The following is a 19613-nucleotide window of genomic DNA, read 5'->3' as shown; positions in this document are numbered from 1 at the left end:
GCTAATTCCTAACTATAATTTGTGTGAAACCTATGTTTTTTTCAGTGAATTTGTACGTTTTTTTAAATGCTAAGTTATGTATTTATTATTATATTTTTTATATTTATTTTACAATAAACTACGTATTAAAAAATTTTGTAATTTTTTTTAATGGTTTTTTACCGTGCGCGCATGGTGCGCGCACCCCGCGATTTTTTTTTTTAAATTAAAATGTTTTTTCCTGCTTTCGGGGTCCTTCAGGGACCCCCTGACAAAGGCTAGGGGGTCAGGAACTCTCTACCCTGCCCCCTTTTCACGTTCGCCACCTTCCTTTTTCACTCTCGCACTCAAAACAAACAAAATGGCGGCCGACACTTCCTGATTTCGACCGATTCGAACGTTGACTGACATGTAACCATCAATCAGAATTACGCGTGCGCGCACGGTGCGCGGCTATAGATATTTATGTACTTTAACTGCAATTTTCTCAGGAACTACTGAACAGATTGACTCCATATATGCAAAAGGCACATCCCTGACCTGAGGACTACCACTTTGCCAAATTTCAAGTAATTCTGTTAAGCCGTTCGGGCTGTACCTTCGACTAATGGTCCTATGGGAAAATGCATGGGGAAAACGTGTTTTGGGACCCCCTTTTTTCTCGGCCCCCGCTTGACGAATCCCCCCGAGACTTTCAGGGTATGGAGCTGAGCGGAGCGACCCATTAGTTTTGAAAATTTCGCGAGGATTCGTCAACCGGCGCCAAAGTTATTCAAAATAGAATTTTGAGATTTCCTATGGAAACACGGTCCTAACTATAACTATCTACTGGCGACCGCCAGTAGATAATATATATATAAATAAATAAATATATATATATATATATATATATATATATATATATATATATATATATATATATACAGGCTATCTCTCACTTTAGACTGGTAGGCACTATACCCCGTGATCATTCTTATCTGGTTCCCTACCCCAGACTTCTTTACCTTAATCTTCACAGGGTCAGGTTTTAGTAGAGTATGTCTTTCTATAGTGGACACTTTCTGTCTGGCTTGATCCAGAATAGTCGGGTTGTACCCTCTCTCCACAAATCTTTTAGTTAGGTGATCTTGTGCCTCCAATAGAGCCTGGGCCTCACTGCAGTTGCGTTTCATCCTCAGATGCTCAGCATAAGGAATACTCATTTTGAGCCTCTGAGGATGAAAGCTCCCCGCATGCAGGATTGTATTCCCTGCTGTGGGCTTCCTGAAAGTTATGGTTTGTATCACACCTTCCTCCACATATAGCTCCAGTACCAGAAATGTCACTACGTTCTTGCTGATATTATCTGTGAATCCTAGATTTAACTCATTGATGTTATTATAATTTACAAACTTATTGGCTGTTTTCATGGACCCGTCTCAGATCACAAATAGCTCATCTATGAACCGGGTCCATGCTACAATGTTGTTTTTCCATTCATCGGCAAACTGGATTTTGAGCACCTGCTCCTCCCACCAGCCCATATGCAAATTAGCATAGCTGGGGGCAAAGCAGGTGTGCATTGCCGTGCCTTGAAGTTGTTTGTATGTCTCCCCTCCAAACATAAAGTTATTGTTGGTCAGACATAGCCTGTACATTTCCATCAGCATTCCTGAATGTTGATATAAGCTGATAGAACGTGTATTCAGGTAATGCCGAGTTGCGCGGAGACCATCTTCATGAGTTATGCTCGTATACAAGCTTGTGACATCTAATGTCATCAGAAGAAAGGTCTCCTTCCAACACACACCAGAGACTTTATTTAGAAAATCCCTGGTGTCCTGAATGTAGGCTTGGAGGGCTTTGAGATAAGTCGGTAAAAAAGAGGCTAAGTACCTGGAGGTGGGTTCGAATAGGCTTCCAGTTGCAGATATAATTGGCCTGCCAGGTGGAGTTTCTCTATTTTTGTGAATTTTAGGTATCAGGTATAGGACAGGGGTGACCGGGTGTTCTACCTTCATGAAGAGGTATTCCGATTGCGAGAGCAACCCCATTCCTCTCCAGCGAGCAAGATCCTTCCAAAATTTGAGCTTTACCTCTTCCAAATTACTTTGTGGTACTTTTAGATTGCAATGACGATCTCTTAATTGAGATTTCGCCTCGGTATTATATGCATCTAATGACCAGAGAACAACGTTCCTACCCTTGTCCGCTTGTCGGATTACCACATCATCCCTTAATTTTATTTTGTTTATGATCATTTTGTAATCTTTTTCAAATTGACCATATTCTTTAGGGAAGGCTTTACTAGAGGTACTAGCTAGATCTTTAAGATCTTCAATTACTCGATTTGAAAACATATCTTTTTTGCATCTCTCTGGGTATTTGGGGTGAAAGTCGATTTAGGTTTAAAATTTGAGATTTTATTTTCAAAAACATTAAGACAACCAAGTCCACAGTCTCTCTCACATTAGCAGCACTGGACAGGCCCTCTCCCTCCCATGCAAGATTCTGCACTGCGCATAGTACCTCCATGTCATCACATTCTAGACCATCTTCTTCTTGTATGCCATCTTTACTCCTCTCTGGAATTTGCCTCCTATTGTGAAAGAATTTTTTGAGCTTCAGCTTCCTAGTATACTTAAAAAAGTCAATCCGAGTTTGTGTATAGTTAAAGTATGTTCGAATACAGAAAGATAGACCTAGTGATAAGATTCAAATTTCCTCCTCTGTGAGCACAAGATCTGTAAGGTTTATGATGGTTTTATGAGCTTCATCTACCGACGTTGATATGTTTCCCAGGCTTTTGTTGTAGACCTCAGTTCCATGCCCATGCCGCCAGTTTTTTCGCCTCCTGTATGGTCTCTTTTCTTTCTTCTCTGCGGGTTTGGCCTTACTTTCAGGATAGGAGCTGACCTAGATAGACTTTTTTTGGGAGAATTTCGCGAAGATTTTTCAAACGACGCCAAAGTTATTAGCAAATCAAAAAACGCTTTTCCTATGGAAACTAGGTTCTAACTATAACTACCTACTGGTGACCGCCAGTAGGTAATATTTATATATATATATATATATTCACTTAAAAAACCATAGGTTTCACACATGTTATAGTTAGGTGGATATTTCACTCGTAAAAAACCAATGAAATTCCCCCGTTATAGTTAGTTGAGATAACTATAACTCGCGCGCCCGCAATCCTCTGCTCATGACGTCACATATTACATCACTCATGACATGGTCAGTGGCATCACTCATGACATCACTGATGACATCATCCTTGTGATAGAGTGGCGGTCGCGCGAGTTATAGTTATCTCAACTAACTATAACGGGGAATTTCATTGGTTTTTTACGTGTGAAATATCCACCTAACTATAACATGTGTGAAACCTATGGTTTTTAAGTGAATTTGCAAGGTTTTTTAAATGCTAATTCCTAACTATAACATGTGTGAAACCTATGGTTTTTTCAGTGAATTTGTACGTTTTTTTAAATGCTAAGATTTGTATGTATTATAATTTTTTTATATATTTATTTTTCAATAAACTACGTATAAAAATGTTTTTTTTTTTTTAATGGTTTTTTACCGTGCATGCACCTCCGCGATTTAAAAAAAATAATTTTTAAATGTTTTTTCTGCCTTCGGGGTCCTTCAGGGACCCCCTGACCAAGGCTAGGGGGTCAGGAACTCTCTACCCTGCCCCCTTTTCCCGTTCGCCACCTTCCTTTTCCACTCTCGCACTGAAAACAAACAAAACGGCGGCCGATGCTTCCTGATTTCGACCGATTCGAACTTTGACTGACATGTAACAACCAATCAGAATTACGCTCCCGCACGTAAGGGTGCGCACACGGTGCGCGCACGGGCCGCGCACGATGCGCGCACGGTGCGCGGCTATAGATATGTATGTGCTTTTAACTGCGATTTTCTCAGGAACTACTGAACAGATTGACTCCATATATGTAAAAGGCACATCCCTGACCTGAGGACTACCTCTCTGCCAAATTTCAAGTAATTCTGTTCAGCCGTTCGGGCTGTACCTTCGACTAAAGGTCCTATGGGAAAATGCATGGGGAAAACGCGTTTTGGGACCCCCGTTTTTTCTCGGCCCCCGCTTTACGAATCTCCCCGAGACTTTCAGGGTAGGAGCTGAGCGGAGCACCCCATTAGTTTTGAAATTTTCGCGAACATTCGTCAACCGGCGCCAAAGTTATTCAAAATAGAATTTTGAGATTTCCTATGGTAACCCGGTTCTAACTATAACTATCTACTGGCGATGGACGTCACAGCTCCAAAATAAAAGGCGGACGCGGACCTTCAGTTAAGTGCTTAATTTAATTCATTCGTGATGTCGTCTTGACGTTTCGGCTCGGAAGAGCCTTGTTCACATGACAACGTGAAAAATAGCAATGATCCAATAAATAGCAAATGCACAGGGTTCATGGTTCAAACTAGGAACATGTGACCACCAAGATCATAGACATGGAAGAACACTTCAATATAGCACCAATCATAAATCATAAATGTGCAAACACGCAATAAACCAACCTTTAGTTTACATATAAATGGCGTAAATGTATAAATATGTGCAAACTTCGCTGTTTTCTTTGTAAGAAAATAAATAAACAAATAAGTCGATTAAAAGACCATCTATTTACAATTCACTAAAAAAGCATAAAAACAATACATGGCATAAATGCCATAGCTATTGTGGATCATACAGCCCTAGAAAAAATGCTAGATGCTGTAGATACCTCTTGTATATATATATTACCTACTGTACAGTAGGTAGCTATAGTTAGAACCTAGTTTCCATAGGAAAAGCATTTTTTGATTTGCTAATAACTTTGGCGTCATTTGACGAATTTTCGCGAAATTCTCCCCAAAAAACGTCTATCCAAGTCAGCTCCTATCCTGAAAGTTTGGGGGTGATTCGTCAAGCTAGGGCTGAGAAAAAAGGGGTTTCCATAAAGCGTTTTTCGTGTGTTAATTTCCATAGGAAATTTTGAGACAGGCTATAGCCCGAACTGCTGAACGGAATTACACCAAATTTGGTAGAAAGGTAGCTCTTGGTTCAGAAAGCTAACTTTTTTTTAATTAAATGGTGTAAATCCGCTCAGTAGTTGCTGAGAAATTCAAAAAGTAAGAGTAAAAAAATCAATTTCCCATAAGAAACTTTAGCCAAGGCTACAGCCCGAACTGCTGAACAGAATTATACCAAATTTGGCAAAAAGGTAGTGCTTGATTCAGAAAGCGACTTTTAAAAAAAAATTATGTAAATCCATTCAGTAGTTGCTAAGTAATCCAAAAAATAAAAGTTTCGATATCTGGGGCAGCGGTGGGTTCATGCACCCTCAAAACCACGCGCTTCACTGTGATTGGCTGCCAACACTCCAAACCAGGAAGTATTGGCAGCCATCTTGTGACTCGGTAGAACCGAGTCAGAAGAAAACGGTCGAAAAAAGATTAAAAGAGAAGAAAAGGGGGCAGGGTTGAAACACCCTGCCCCCTAGTTCTACTCATGGGGGTCCCACAAGGATCCCCAGGACCCAAAAAAAAAATTATTTTAAAAATAAAAACATCAGAATGTGCGCTAGGTGCGCGAATCCGGACAAAAGAAACCAAAATGAAGCGCGCGCTGCCCCACTTCATTTAAATGAGCACCCGGGTGGGCCAGGTTCCGGGGCCAATCCTATAATTATATATTATATTGCGGGGCCTGCAGGGCCTCCGCAGCCCCGGGGACCGGCACCTCCCCGGGGCTTGTTTTGTACGTTTTTGGGGTGCGTCCGAGGCCCCCCCAAGCTCCGGGGATCGCCACTCCCCAAGGCTTTAATTAAATATGCTGGGGGGTGTTTTGCGGGCTCCCCGAAGCCCCGGGGAACACCACCTCTCCGGGGTTTAGAAAATAGAGGGAGGGGGGCTGCGAGGCTCCCCGGCTGGAGCCCTTGATGGCCCTGGGGACTGCCACTCCCCAATATCCTGGGGAGCTCACCCCCCCAGGCGTTGTTGTTTGGTATGAGAGGATGGAAGCATGTCTCGCACACTGTCATAACAAACCCTGGTTGCTTTGTTGAAGCGCGAGGAGGAAAACCTGCTCTAAGTTCAATTAAGCAAAGCAGGATTGCTTTTGTGCAAGGGGATCTGTATGTTAGCAGGTCCCGTTGCCCAAAAGGAATTCCGGCTCCCACAGGAGGCGGGGAGCAGGCGGGACTGTGGGTGCATTGGCTCCCCCCACGGTCACCAACAGAGAGGCCAGGCCCCAGGGGATGGGTCCCCGGGCCAGAAGTGGTCTGGGAGGGGGGCTGCGTGGCCCCCCTCCCCTTGGAAAAAAAATAAAAAATATGTAGATGTGGGCATGCCTCGGGGGATGGGGTCCCCGAGGCAAATGTAAATTAATGAAAGTGAACGCTTTTTATTTTTCCAAAAGCTTTGGAGTCGGGACCCTAGAGCGGCCCCCTAGTGTGAATACGAAGGGTGCCCGGCTCTCAGCACAGCCCCCTATTGTGAATACGAAGAGTGCGCGGCTCTCAGCGCGGCCCCCTAGTACGAACACGCTGGGTGCGCTGCTCTCAGCGCGGCACTCGAGTTCTTCTCAGGTCTTTAAAACACCGAGAAGCATTTTCTCAAGGATACATCGCGAGTTAACAGCACTTTATCGCAGCCACAATGGTGATAAATTTAGGGCACCATTCACAAGCTGGTGCAAACAGCCCATATCACCAGTTTACCAGCGATAGCAGCCTCAAAAAGCATCGTCACGGATGACCCCGGCAAATATTGCTAATGAGATGCAGAGTAGGCGTTACCGTGCAAAAAGCAGCGAACACACCACTTTGCAACTTTCTCAACCACCAGCAAGATCGGCAAAGAGAGTACCAAACAGGCGATAAGGTGCGGTAGCACCAGAAAGTTTAGATGTGCTCTGACCTGGTGTAAAGTCGGACTAAAACCTGCAACATGAAAGGGAGCCCAGCCCACAGCCACACCTGAACGACAATAGATGCAATGGAGTCAACTATCTTGCAGCTCGGACACCTAACAGTGCCCCGACACCCCCCGCCACCAGCCCCTTGTCCGCCATCCCCCTGACCCCTCCCCTGACAAACAAATGTGACAGCAACCTTCCAAAATCTGGAACGTTACAAATAGGGCGATGTTGCACAATTATAATAAAAAAAGATGCATGTGAGGTTGGACAAATGAGAATCTCAGTCATCTATGGATTAACATATAAAACATTTTATTTAAACAAAACAACAAAATAAAAGTAGGTACAACCATGGCGTGTCATCCCTTGACAATCTGTGAATCACAGCCTTCAAGACAAAAAGCAAGATAAGATTGTGTGTCATGCGCCCATCAAAGGAGAGATAGATAGAAAGAGTGAGAGAGAGAAGAAAGAGTGTGAGAGAGAGGAAGAGAGAAAGAGAGAAACAGTGTGAGAGAGAGGAAGAGAGAGAGAAAGAGAGAAAGAGTGAGAGAGGACAAGAGAGAGAAAGAGAGAAACAGTGTGAGAGAGAGGAAGAGAGAGAGAGTGAGAGAGAGCAAGAGAGAGGAGAAAGAGTGTGAGGGAGAGAAAGGAAGAGATTGAGAGGGAGAGTGAGTGCCGACACTGTGGACAAAACCCTTACAGCTCACCTTTCCACCACCGATGTATCTCCAACCATGTGCCGAGACATAGTGCAGCCCTTAAGCTCACTCATCTGAAACATGGTATAGAATCAGTAATGGCAGAGTACTTACAACTGCACACGCCTAAATTGCTGTCCCACCCCTGCGCACCCAAGCTGCTGCACCCCATCCACTCCCGCCACCCAGAGGTGTCTGCCTGCCCCTGCGCACCCAGGCAGCTGCACACCATCCACTCCCCTGGCCAGAGGTGCCTGTCCACTCCGGCGCACCCAGGCTGATGCACCCCATCCACTCCCACTGCCCAGAGGTGACTGCCCACCACTGCACAAACAAGCCTCCCTGCTCACCTTCCGCTACCGGCGTGTGTCCAAAAGGGCCCACCACGTGCCGAAGCAACCTCCTCAGCCGTGGCGTACACGCTGTCCAACCAAGCTCACAATTGAAATCAGGTCTTGATTGCCAGGATGGTGTATGAAGGCCACGCATCATCGCAGTCTGCACACCCGCTCAGCTCTGGTGGCACTAACTCAGTGGAACTCAAGTCATCGCCACGTGGCGGGAGGCCCGTGTCGGGGGTGGGGGGTGTCTACAATCTGTGAATCACAGCCTGCAAGACAAAAAGCAAGATAAGATTGTGTGTCATGTACCCATCAAAGGAGACAGAGAGTGAAAGAGAGAAAGAGTGAGTGAGAGAGAGGAAGAGAGAGAATGAGTGAGAGAGAGTAAGAGAGAGAGAAAGAGAGAAACAGTGTGAGAGAGAGGAAGAAAGAGTGAGAGAGAGAAAAAGAGTGTGAGAGAGAGAAAGGAAGGAAGAGATGGAGAGGGAGAGTGAGTGCCGACACTGCGGACGAAACCCTCACAGCTCACCTTTCCGCCACCGGTGTGTCTCCAACCACGTGGTGGGACATACTGCAGCCTTCAAGCTCACTCATCTGAAACATAGTATAGCATCAGTAATGGCAGAGTACATACAACTGCACACGCCTTCATCGCTGTCCCACCCCTGCCCACCCAGGTTGCTGCACCCCATCCACTCCCGCCGCTCAGAGTTGTCTGCCCGGCCCTGTGCACTCGTGCTGCTGCACCTCATCCACTCCTGCCACCCAGAGGTGTCTGTGCGCACCCAGGCTGCTGCACACCATCCACTCCCACCGACCAGAGGTGACTGCCTGCCCCTGCGCACCCAGGCTGTTGCACCCATTCCACTCCCACCGCCCAGAGGTGACTGCCCGCCCCTGCGCACCCAGGCTGTTGCACACCATCCACTCCTACCGCCCAGAGGTGTCTGCCCGCCCCTGCGCACCCAGGCCTCGCTGCTCACCTTCCTTCACCTGCATGTAGAAAAGAGGGCCCACCACGTGCTGCTGCAAGCCCCAAGCCTAGGTCCCGCGGACAGGGCACCCTCCACATCATGCAGCCCCGCTCCGCAGGCCACCAGGTCTCACATTTGGTGCTGCGTCTTGATTTTACCATGGCAGAGGACATACCAGTGCACCCGCTATCATCGCAGGTTGCCCACCCGCTCAGCCCTTGCAGTGCCACTAACTCTGTGACCAGTGAGACCACGCCACGTGGCGGTAGACCCCCGCTGTTCGATGGCTCCCGCCTACCCTGCGGTCCAACAGGGTACACAAAACCTGAACTGTCCGAACCGCCAGGGCGGGGCATCATCGCAGGCTGCACACCAGCTCAGCACTTACAGTGCCCCAACCTTACTGCACCGAAAGTCACTGTCCCGTGGCGGTGTGCCTGTGCTGTCCGCAGTGCATCCGGTGCCACCAAGTCTGAAATGGAAATGGTGTGGCGCACGTGCGCCTGGTCCTTTTTATTGGCAGTGTCACGTGTCCTGTGACGCCTGTGATTGATGGGTGTGGTGTGGGTGTAAACCAGCCGTCAGGGAGTGGCTGTGGTGTACTGACAACTAGACCTGTGAGCAGCAGATCACTACAATGAAAATCTGGCCCATGTAGCGTTGTTGTCCCTCTCTGTATGTGTAAGCGGAGTGGGCTGGCCTGATGTATGCCAGTCCTGCGTGAGGCTGTGAACAATGACTCCGGAGCTCTGGGCGTGGTTTCGTCCTGGGCTGTATGAGGAATCAACTGATGCGGGTGTCCCTGTTGTAGTGCTGCCGCCACCCGGGCCGCAAGCGCCAATGTGTCACCCTGTGACCCAAGTCCCAAAACATGGCCAACATGGAAGGTAAGGGGAATCACTGACCCTACATCCATCCATACTTCCACACATGAAAGATCGTGCTCATGACATATCTGTGTGGATTTTAATTTTTATTGCACATGCAGTGGAGTGTTGCTGCTGTAGCAATACAGGGCCATGCAAAGCCCAAATTTCCATTTTTGGCACATGAAGGGCAGCCAATTAGAGCCAAGCTCGTGCTCGGGGGTTAGGCTCCGCCAACATATGTACTTATGCAATCACTCCACTAATTCCGAAGCACTTATTAATTCACTATACACTCTCCTTGCAGTACTCTAATTATCCAGTCTCTACCTATGTACTTAAACAATGACCGAGACAAAGTTACATAACCAAAGTTTTCCCCACTGCCAGAGGTAACATGGTTGCGAGCGCTGTCCACAGCAGAATGTAATGTGGTAGGGCCCAGGGGCAGCATCATGCATACATAATGAACACAGGGACACAGTTAATTAAGATAGTGGAACTGAGTACGGGCACGTGCGCTCGGCCCCTTTTTATTACCAGGGTCACATGTCCAGTGACGTCTGTGCTGGATGCGTGTGGGGTGAGTGTAAGCCAGCCCTAAGGGAATGGTAACAAGTACAGCAGTAATCATTGGATCACACATAGAGATTCAATCATAAAGGGTCCATGACTTGTGCTGCACTAAGGTAGGGGCACCAGATGTGAAATAATACACAAAAGATTCTGTCGTAAAGGGTCCATGAGTTGTGGTGCACTGAGGTAGGGGCATCAGAAGCATTCCGCGTGTGCACAGCTAGCGATGATGCGTGGTCCGGGAGAGCCGCACTGGTAGCAATGTCTGTTGCCTACTGGACTGCGTCATATGCAATCGCAACTCGGTCTGAATTGTGAGCCCTGCTGTCCGCAATGTAGATCGAAGGCAGTAGTCAGCACAGACATCGAGGAATGCTTTTTGTCACTTACTCTTGAAACAATCCGAGGACATAAAGTACAATTCTGTCTGCAATTAATAAATCACGTCTCAATGTAAATTGTGAGCTCTGCTGACCGCAGTGTGGGCGTATGGAACAAAAGATGAAATATGTATGGACTACATTGGTCGAAATATGTAGGTTTCAGGGACGTTATAGTTAGTTGCCTACTGGACTCTGAAATTAATGATTTAAGACTGAATTGGAATTGTGAGCCCTGCTGACCACAGTGTAGGCTGGAGGCAGCGGTCAGCAAAGGCCACCTGGCGTTAACTTTAGCTGCACAGATTGGGAGCATTTGGTCTTCTTAACTGATTATAGTCTCTTACACAATTTGCATCGATACTAATTTTGAATTGTGAGCCCTGCTAACCGCAGTGTAGGCCGGAGGCAGCGGTCAGGAAGGGCCCACAGCCACGTGGCATTGACTTGAGCTGCAAAGACTTAGTGGCACCTGAAGCTCTCAGCGTGTGCGGAGCCTGCGATGATCCGTGGTCCGGGCGGCCTGCACTGGTAGCAATTTCTGTTGCCTACTGCACTGCATCATCTGCAATCGCGACTCTATCTGAACTGTCAGCCCTGCTGACCGCAGTGTATGCCGGAGGCAGCAGTCAGCAAGGACAGACAGCCACGTGGCGTTGGCTTGAGCTGCACAGTTAGTAGCACCAGAACCACTCAGCATGTGTGCAGCCAGCGATGATACGTGGTCTGGGCGGGCCGCAGTGGGAGCAATGTCTGTTGCCTACTGGACTGTGTCATCTGCAATCACGACTCGATTTCAATTGTGAGCCCTGCTGTCCGCAGTGTAGATCGAAGGTAGTAGTCAGCACAGACATCGAGGAATGCTTTTTGTCACTTCCTCTTGACAAAATCCGAGGCGTCACTTCCTCTTGACAAAATCCGAGGACATAGTGTACAATTCTGTCTGCAATTAATAAATCATGTCTTAGTTTAAATTGTGAGCTCTGCTGTCCGCAGTGTAGACTGCCATTCAGTGTTCCTTTGGACTTGCTAGATGAATTTGGTCATTGTAGTAAAGCTATAACTGATATAAAATAAGTTCTTGAAGCAAGGATACTAAAAGGATATTATGTAGGTTTTAGGGATGTTATACTTAGTTGCCTATTGGACTGCAATTAATGAATCAAGCCTCAATTTTAATTGTGAGCCCTGCTGACCGCAGTGTAGGCCGGAGGGAGCGGTCAGCAAGGGACCACAGCCACGTGGCATTGATTTGAGCTGCAAAGAGTTAGTGGTGCCTGAAGCACTCAGCAGGTGCGCAGCCAGCGATGATGCGTGGTCTGGGCGGGCCGCACTGGATGCAATGTGTGTTGCCTACTGGACTGTGTCATCTGCAATCACGACTCTTTCTGAATTTTCAGCCCTGCTAACTGCAGTTTAGGCTGGAGGGAGCGGTCGAGAAGGGCGGCGGTCACGGCGGTGGCCTCGTGGCCGGTTGAGGGCCGCCGCTGTGGCAGACATGTTGGCCTTCCCAGAAGTGAACCACACCTAGAGTCCTGGATTATTTATTCACACTCCTACCCTGGAGTGGCGTATGTTGAACCAGCCCACTCCTCTTCCTCTTACAGGGGGGGACAACGCAGCTACATGACTGAGATCTTTCCCACTGCCTGAGGTAACATGGTTGCGTCCACTGTCCACAACACTACAAACACCAGCTGTATATATACACATGGAGAAGTCTGTGCTCTGCATAGTGAGGTCTGTCTAGCACATTACCGCTACACTTGGCATTGTGTGCATTGTTATTGATGGGTTACTTGCGTCCTTCACACATACTTGGTTGCCATATCTACCAACATTCATCTATTGTGTGGCTGAGGGGCCATGCCATTTTGGGAAGGGCCGCTGTCCTGTTCTGTGTTGCCTTGGTGGTAGTGGGACAGGGGTTGGTCCAGGGGGAAGGTCCTGGGGGTGGTGGTGGGTGTTGTGGCCTTCTTGGGTGTTGGAGCTGTATGATCAGTAGCTCTATGACATGTGTTGGTCTTCAGATGTGGCTCTGGGCTGGGCTCCCTTTCATACTGTAGGTTGTCGTCCACCCCTGACGCGTACACCCACTGTGCAAAGTGCGCCCGTCGTTTGGAATGATTTGATGAACAAATCTATCTATCTATCTATCTATCTATCTATCTATCTATCTATCTATCTATCTATCTATCTATCTATCTATCTATCTATCTATCTATCTATCTATCTATCTATCTATCTATCTATCTATCTATCTATCTATCCATCCATCCATCCATCCATCCATCCATCCATCCATCCATCCATCCATCCATCCATCCATCCATCCATCTATCTATCTATCTATCTATCTATCTATCTATCTATCTATCTATCTATCTATCTATCTATCTATCTATCTATCTATCTATCTATCTATCTATCTATCTATCTATCTATCTATCTCTCTCTATATATATATGTATATATATAGAGAGAGAGAGATTATATACTTTTCAAACATAAACATTCTTGTGTATGTATGTATATATATATATATACACACATACATACATATATGTATCTACATACATACATACACACACATACATGCATGTTCAAATTTGAAAAGTGCTCCAGGATTCCGCAAACAACTTTGATGAGGATTCCCCTGGAAGAGAACTGGGATTACAGGTAAGAGTCTTCTCTTTTTCCCTAGTCCTTGCTACGCCAATGATTTGCAATTATTCAAAAACAAGAGTTTGTCTACAGCTGTCTGTGTAATTTTTTCAGAGATTGTTAACTCAGGTTCTAATGATATGCAAGGAAAGTGCCTCAGTAGCATGGTTTGGTAAATACACATTTATAGCCCAGTCATCAGGTCTTCTCGTATTTTTACCCAGGCAACCAGGAAACAGAGTGTGTGTCAGTGGGTGAGGTAATATATGCCCTCACAGTCATGTTTTTTTTGCAGTAGTACTTTAGAATTGCTGTTTGTGAAAAACATTTGTAGTACTATTGTAGTACCACATATGTACTACAAAATGAAGTTTGTAAATAGTCCCAAGGCCCTTCAATTTGATGGAGAGATGAGTTACAGTTTTTGAGTAAATTTATAAATAGTAGTAAACTTACTCAAGCCTGTAAATTACTCAAAACTGTAAATTACCTTTGTGAATCATGTCCAGATAGTGATTTACAAAATAAATAGTACAAATACACCCATAGAAGTACTCCTTGAATGGGTGCGAATGTACAACTTTTTGTTATTTACAAACTTTAGCAGTAGTAGACTTGGAAAGCCCCACCAGTTTCAGGTTTCAAGGCATAATATTGGCAATCAAACACCCAAAAGGTGATGGGATAAATACTTGCAAATAGTCTAACCAGTGGCAATCACTCGGGGTAGTATTCCAACCCATTGCTTTTCACCCACAGTGCAACAATAGACAGAGCACCACTTAATGCAAATCAGTACTGACCCTGCTCCTCGTGAGAATAGTCCATCCCAAACCTTTGACATCGCATCCATTCACCTTGCAGCCGCCTGCCTAATTAGTTAGGAAACTTGAGATTCAACCTCCCCAAATCTCACTGACTGAGCTACGCCCCTGGTTCTTAATATAGCCTTAAATGTATATTAATTGAGGAGCTGGAATTCATAAATTTGTCTTATTCAAGGTTTGTGTGACACTTGACTGTACAGTGAGCTTTAAAAAGCACAGCATTCTTTTGAGATGTTTAATCAATGAATGCCCAGAGATCTGTTGATAGTGTGATTCGAAGTAGAAAATTATTGATTTAACCCAAACATTACAACTTTGTTCTTCTCTCTTCTTTTATCTCACGAACAGACTCAGAACAAAGGTATAAGAATGAAGGAAGGAGCTCACATCAACCGCTCTCTGCTGGCTCTGGGGAACTGTATTACTGCCCTAAGTGAGAAGGGAGGAATTCGAGCCCAGTTTGTCAACTTTAGAGACAGCAAACTGACGCGTCTATTGAAGGTATATTAGAAACTTCAACTGAGTGTGATGAGATCTAGTGGCCTTTAACAAAACAGCTTCGTTGGCTGAATTTTTTTTACCACCCTGTCCTTATCAAGTGTTTCCCAAGCCAAAGTTGTATACTTTGAGGTTGTGATTGACTATTTCTTTCAACTCAGAGTGCCTCAAACCTCATAAATAATTTTGCCTGCATCTTAAATACAACTAAACATTAATATAACATAGCCGAATAACCCACTCATCCCCCTCTCCTCAAGAAACCTATCGCACTTCCTCATTCATACTCTCTTTATCATCCAGCCCGTTTCAAGCAATCCTTTCCAAGCTAAAATCAAAGCTAACATGTCACTGAAAAAATATGAATCACCTCTGCTTGACATTTGTCATGGTATCAGGCAAGTGTGCAGGATCCCGGAGCATTTTTACATTACATAATATAGGGCCCGATTCACAGAACTAACTTAAGACAAAACCCTAAACTTACTACCATTTTGGTATTCACAGAAGGCACTTACTCATTTCGGTATTCACAGAAGGCACTTACTCATTTCGGTATTCACAGAAGTTAGGAGTCCTATCTTTAGGACTCCTAAATGCCTTCTGTGAATACCGAAAGTCTTAAAGTTAGGATTTTTCTCAGTTTAGGAGTAGTAAAGTTAGGAACTTTACTACTCCTAAACTGAGAAAAATCCTAACTTTAAGACTTTCGGTATTCACAGAAGGCATTTAGGAGTCCTAAAGTTAGGACTCCTAACTTCTGTGAACACCGAAATGAGTAAGTGCCTTCTGTAAATACCAAAATTGAGTAAGTGCCTTCTGTGAATACCAAAATGGTAGTAAGTTTAGGATTTTGTCTTGAGTTAGTTCTGTGAATTGGGCCCACAGTTATTGTTTTCCATTTAAAAATTATGTGTTAATACCCTTTAACCCTTTCGCTGCGGCGGGAATTCCGCCGCAGCGCTAGGGGGGGTTTGGGGGCAGCGCGGTGGCGCGGTGCTCATGACGGAACCACTCCGTCATGAGCCGCGGTTGAGCTGTGCTCATGACGGAGTGGTTCCGTCATGACTCCGCCCACTGCGCTAATCGCCCGCACAGGCGGGGAATTAGCTCCGCGTGGGCGGCGCGGCCGCCAACGGCCGCAGCATGACGGAGCCACTCCGTCATGAGCACACGGCGACCGTGGCTCATGACGGAGTGGTTCCGTCATGAGTGGGGAAGGGGTTAAATATTTGTCTTTATATTTATTTGTTTAATGATTTTTATGGAAAGTGCTTATCTGTCCCTTAATAGCCACTTCACACCATTGTATATGAGGTAACAGAAATAGAAAGAAAGGAGAGGCAAATAAAAATTACAGAAAGCAAACAATGAGGTAGAGACAAGTAAATGTAATAAGGAAGAATAAGGTAGATTTTAGTTCAGTGTTATTTTTATGAACTAGAGACCAATGAGAGAAGGCTTATAAGGAACATTGCAGCCAGAAACGTATTTTGCAAACCGACTTATGTATGAATACGTTGGTTCGCAAAATAAGGAACTGAAGTGAGTCTCAGACCACCCTGTCTAATCAATATTAAATAGGCAGGTTACAATTTGGAGCTGACTACGATTGGCTCCCATAATGTGAATGTTTTTCAAAAAGCAAAACTTTTTATTTTTTATTGTTTAACAAGCAACCTAATTTCCTTATAGAAAACAGGGCAGCTTTTTTTTTTTAAGTTTCAGGGAGGGTTGGCAGGGTAACATTAGAAGTCTAAACCTGCTCTACCAGTCTGCAGTGGCAGGCTAGGAGACATGTTTTACTTTGCCACACTTGTGGTGCTGCAATAAGTGCTGCAGCACACGAGGGACACTTTATCCTACAGTCCCTGGGTACCACTGTGCCACATACTAGGGACTTATATGTAGGTTAACCTACGCAAACTAAATATAAGTCAGTTAAACATACACTATTATGGGTCAGGGCACAGACAATGTGGTTCTGGCTAGCTGCCTCAGTGCACCCTCAGAGTCTAAAATCCATCAGCAGAGGTCCAAAACTTTTGGAGTGAACAAGCTAAAAAAGTATTTCCTTACAGAGACTCAGGACCACATGTAGAAAGCTTTATGCCTGTCGCAAACGACCCAATTTGTAGAATTGCCTAAAAGGCACACACAAAGAAACATTTTCAAGCTGTTTACTGATATTCATGTTCAATTGCATTTTCCCAAAAATTTATCATATATTAATGTGTGGTGTTTTTTTGTGATGATACAGCGAGTACAATTTGTCCTGTTCATAACGTTATCTACTTTTTAAAGTTGGTCTATTATTGTTTCATTAGGTGAGTGTTGTACACATTTGAGTATTATTCATTTTTCACATGTCTTCCTGTAGAACTCTGGGATCACAAGGTACTAACTGAGCTCAGGTTCAGGAGCTTGCGTTAAAATTGGCCATGCACACGTAGGGTGTGGTGACGTCATACGGTTACGGCTGCTTTGCAAACTTAGGGGCATATGTACAAGGAGTTAACGCCGCATTAGCAGCACTTTTGCCGCAATATTTTTATCGCCATATGTACAAACTGTCGCTAATCTCTGTTAGCGGCAGTGTTCCGTCAAAAACATCCATTATAAACATTGCCACTTCTGTTAGCGATAATGACATGCAAACACAGCCCCCCGCAGCCCCCGCGGTGCAGGGGGGCCCCCAATCTCCAGGGGGCTCCCTCAGCACAGCATTCAGGCTGCAGAGCTCCTGATTGAGCCCGGAGGGGGCCCCTCCACATGCCTTGCAGAGAGGCCCCCTTGAGTTTCGTTACACCAGTGATGCAAGGGAGGCATTCCCGTGCAAAAACGTCCGCTAACCCCACTTCACGATATATACAAGGGGATTCTTTAAGTTTGGAGGACCAAAAAAACTGCCTCTAACTGCAGTTAGAGACAGTTTTTTAAGACCAGAAAATAACTGGTCTTAAAAATGGAGATAACCCTTGGGGCCTCATTTCAGCAGGTTTTGTCACTAGACCGTGCTGCAAGCAATTTCTGATGGATACATCTGCCAGTGGATTCCTCACCTTGTGAATATCCCCTGCGCCAGCAACATTCGGAAACCTTTGTAGCTCTCCACGCCGACGAGGAGGACGTCACAGAAGCACGTCTCTGCTCGCGGCTCCGCTGACGTGACTGGATCCATGAGAGGACCTCGTCGGCGTGATGACGTCAGTTCCCTTTTTTCCGCGCCTTCGACGCTAACGGTTTTCTGGGACTCTCCGTAGCTTTGGCTAGTTACTTTGTGTTTCTGCTGGTGTTTCTCTTTCTTCTTGCTTCTTGTTCAAAGATGTCGACGAAGAAGTCTGGTTTCAAGCCGTGTAGAGAGTGCAGTAAGCACATGTCCATCACGGATCCGCACGAGGACTGTGTCTGGTGCCTGTCGTCGGATCACGACGTCAAGGGATGCTCTTGGTGCCGCAAGATGAGTACGAAGGCCTTAAAATAAAGAGAAGCTAAGTTGTTTGTAGCAAGGATGAAAAAAGAGAAGAGAGGTCGAAGACGCTCCAGATCGAGGTCAAGGTCGAGGTCGGCGTCAAAGTCGATGTCGGGACATGCTTCTAAGTCCAAGAAGCATAAAAAGAAGAAGAGGCATGACTCTCGACGCCGTTCGGATAAGGAAGCGGATCCGAGATCGACTTCGCCTACTCGACGTCGTAAGGATTATATTTCTCCCTTTCCTGTCTCAAATCCTGCTTCTCCTGTTTGCCTGACCTCGCCTGCGGCTTCACTGGAGCACTCTCCGGCTCCATCACGGACGCCGACACATTCTCCGGCTCCGGTTGAAGAAGCTCCGGCTCCTGATGAGGCTTCGACTCCGCTGGCTCAACCGTCGGCGCCGATTGGCCCGAGTCCGGTTATGCCTCAATCTGAGCCTTATCCTCCCTTTCCAGGCCCGGGACAAGACCCATCGCATTATTTAAATGCAATATATGGCGTTTTCACGAGAGCGATGTACCCCTCTGGAGCACCTTCTGGTCCCATGGGTCCAATGGCTTTTAATCTGGGGGTTCCTCAAGCCTACGCTCAGGCTCCATTTATGCTTTTTTTCCCAGCGACGCCGTCTTGGCATTTCCCGGCGCCAAGGACATCGACGCCGCTTCCATCTTGTCTGGCTCCAGCTCGACCTCGTTCGACTCCGGCTGCTCCTCCGGATCCGTGTTCGACGCCGGCTCCGGCTCCTTCGGAGTCGGTTGCGGCGCCGCCGACGCCGGTCCTGAGGATTAGGTCCAGGCGAGAAGCTCAAAGGGTCCTGGAGGAGCAAAGGTACCAGGTTGAAGAGATGGAAGAGGGTGAGCTTATAGAGTCTGACGACTTGTTTGAGGAATTGAAGGAGGCTAGTGGCCTAGATTTGTCACCAGAGTGGGACATTACTCCTCCAGCTGATACTCCCTCTAAAGATGTGGCTCCCTACCACACGGTCATTAGGAAAGCAGCGGAGCTTTTGGATTTACAGGTGCCAACGGCTGAATTCAAACCTAACATCCTTACTGAGGTTTTACATTCTCCCTCCACCGTGACAGAACCTTTACTACCTTTTAATGAGGCCATCACTGAACCAGTCGTGGAGGTATGGCGAAAGCCCTTTTCAGCTCCTGCAGTTTCTAAAACTGTGGCTAGAAGGTACAGGGCGGCTCCAGGTGATCCAGACTTTCTTACTTCCTATCCTTCTCTGGAAAGTCTGGTGGTTCAGGCTGCTTGCTCTAAGAGGTCTTCCGGTGCCTTTCCACAGATTCCTAGTGACAGGGACACTAACAAGCTCGACCAATCGGCCAAGAAAGTTTTCTCCTCGGCTAGTATGTCCTTAAAGTCAACAAATGCCACCTGTCTCTTGGGCCGTTATATCCATGCTCTCATGGAT

At 46.1% G+C, this 19613-nt stretch overlaps 1 protein-coding gene across 1 annotated transcript in view; it reads left to right on the top strand.

Annotated features, from left to right (window-relative positions):
* LOC146796583 (kinesin-like protein KIF19) overlaps positions 1-19613 on the top strand; it is a 1608680-nt gene that overhangs the window by 788548 nt on the left and 800519 nt on the right. The window contains exon 9 of the mRNA XM_085629222.1: positions 14567-14719. Within this exon, the coding sequence (XP_085485348.1) occupies positions 14567-14719 (153 nt within the window). The remainder of the gene's footprint in view (positions 1-14566; positions 14720-19613) is intronic.

The sequence above is a fragment of the Triturus cristatus genome, chromosome 10, assembly GCF_964204655.1.
Source record: "Triturus cristatus chromosome 10, aTriCri1.1, whole genome shotgun sequence".
Lineage (NCBI taxonomy): Eukaryota > Metazoa > Chordata > Amphibia > Caudata > Salamandridae > Triturus > Triturus cristatus.
The sequence above is the reverse complement of the archived record's forward strand: the minus strand, read 5'-3'. Positions and strand labels throughout refer to the sequence as shown.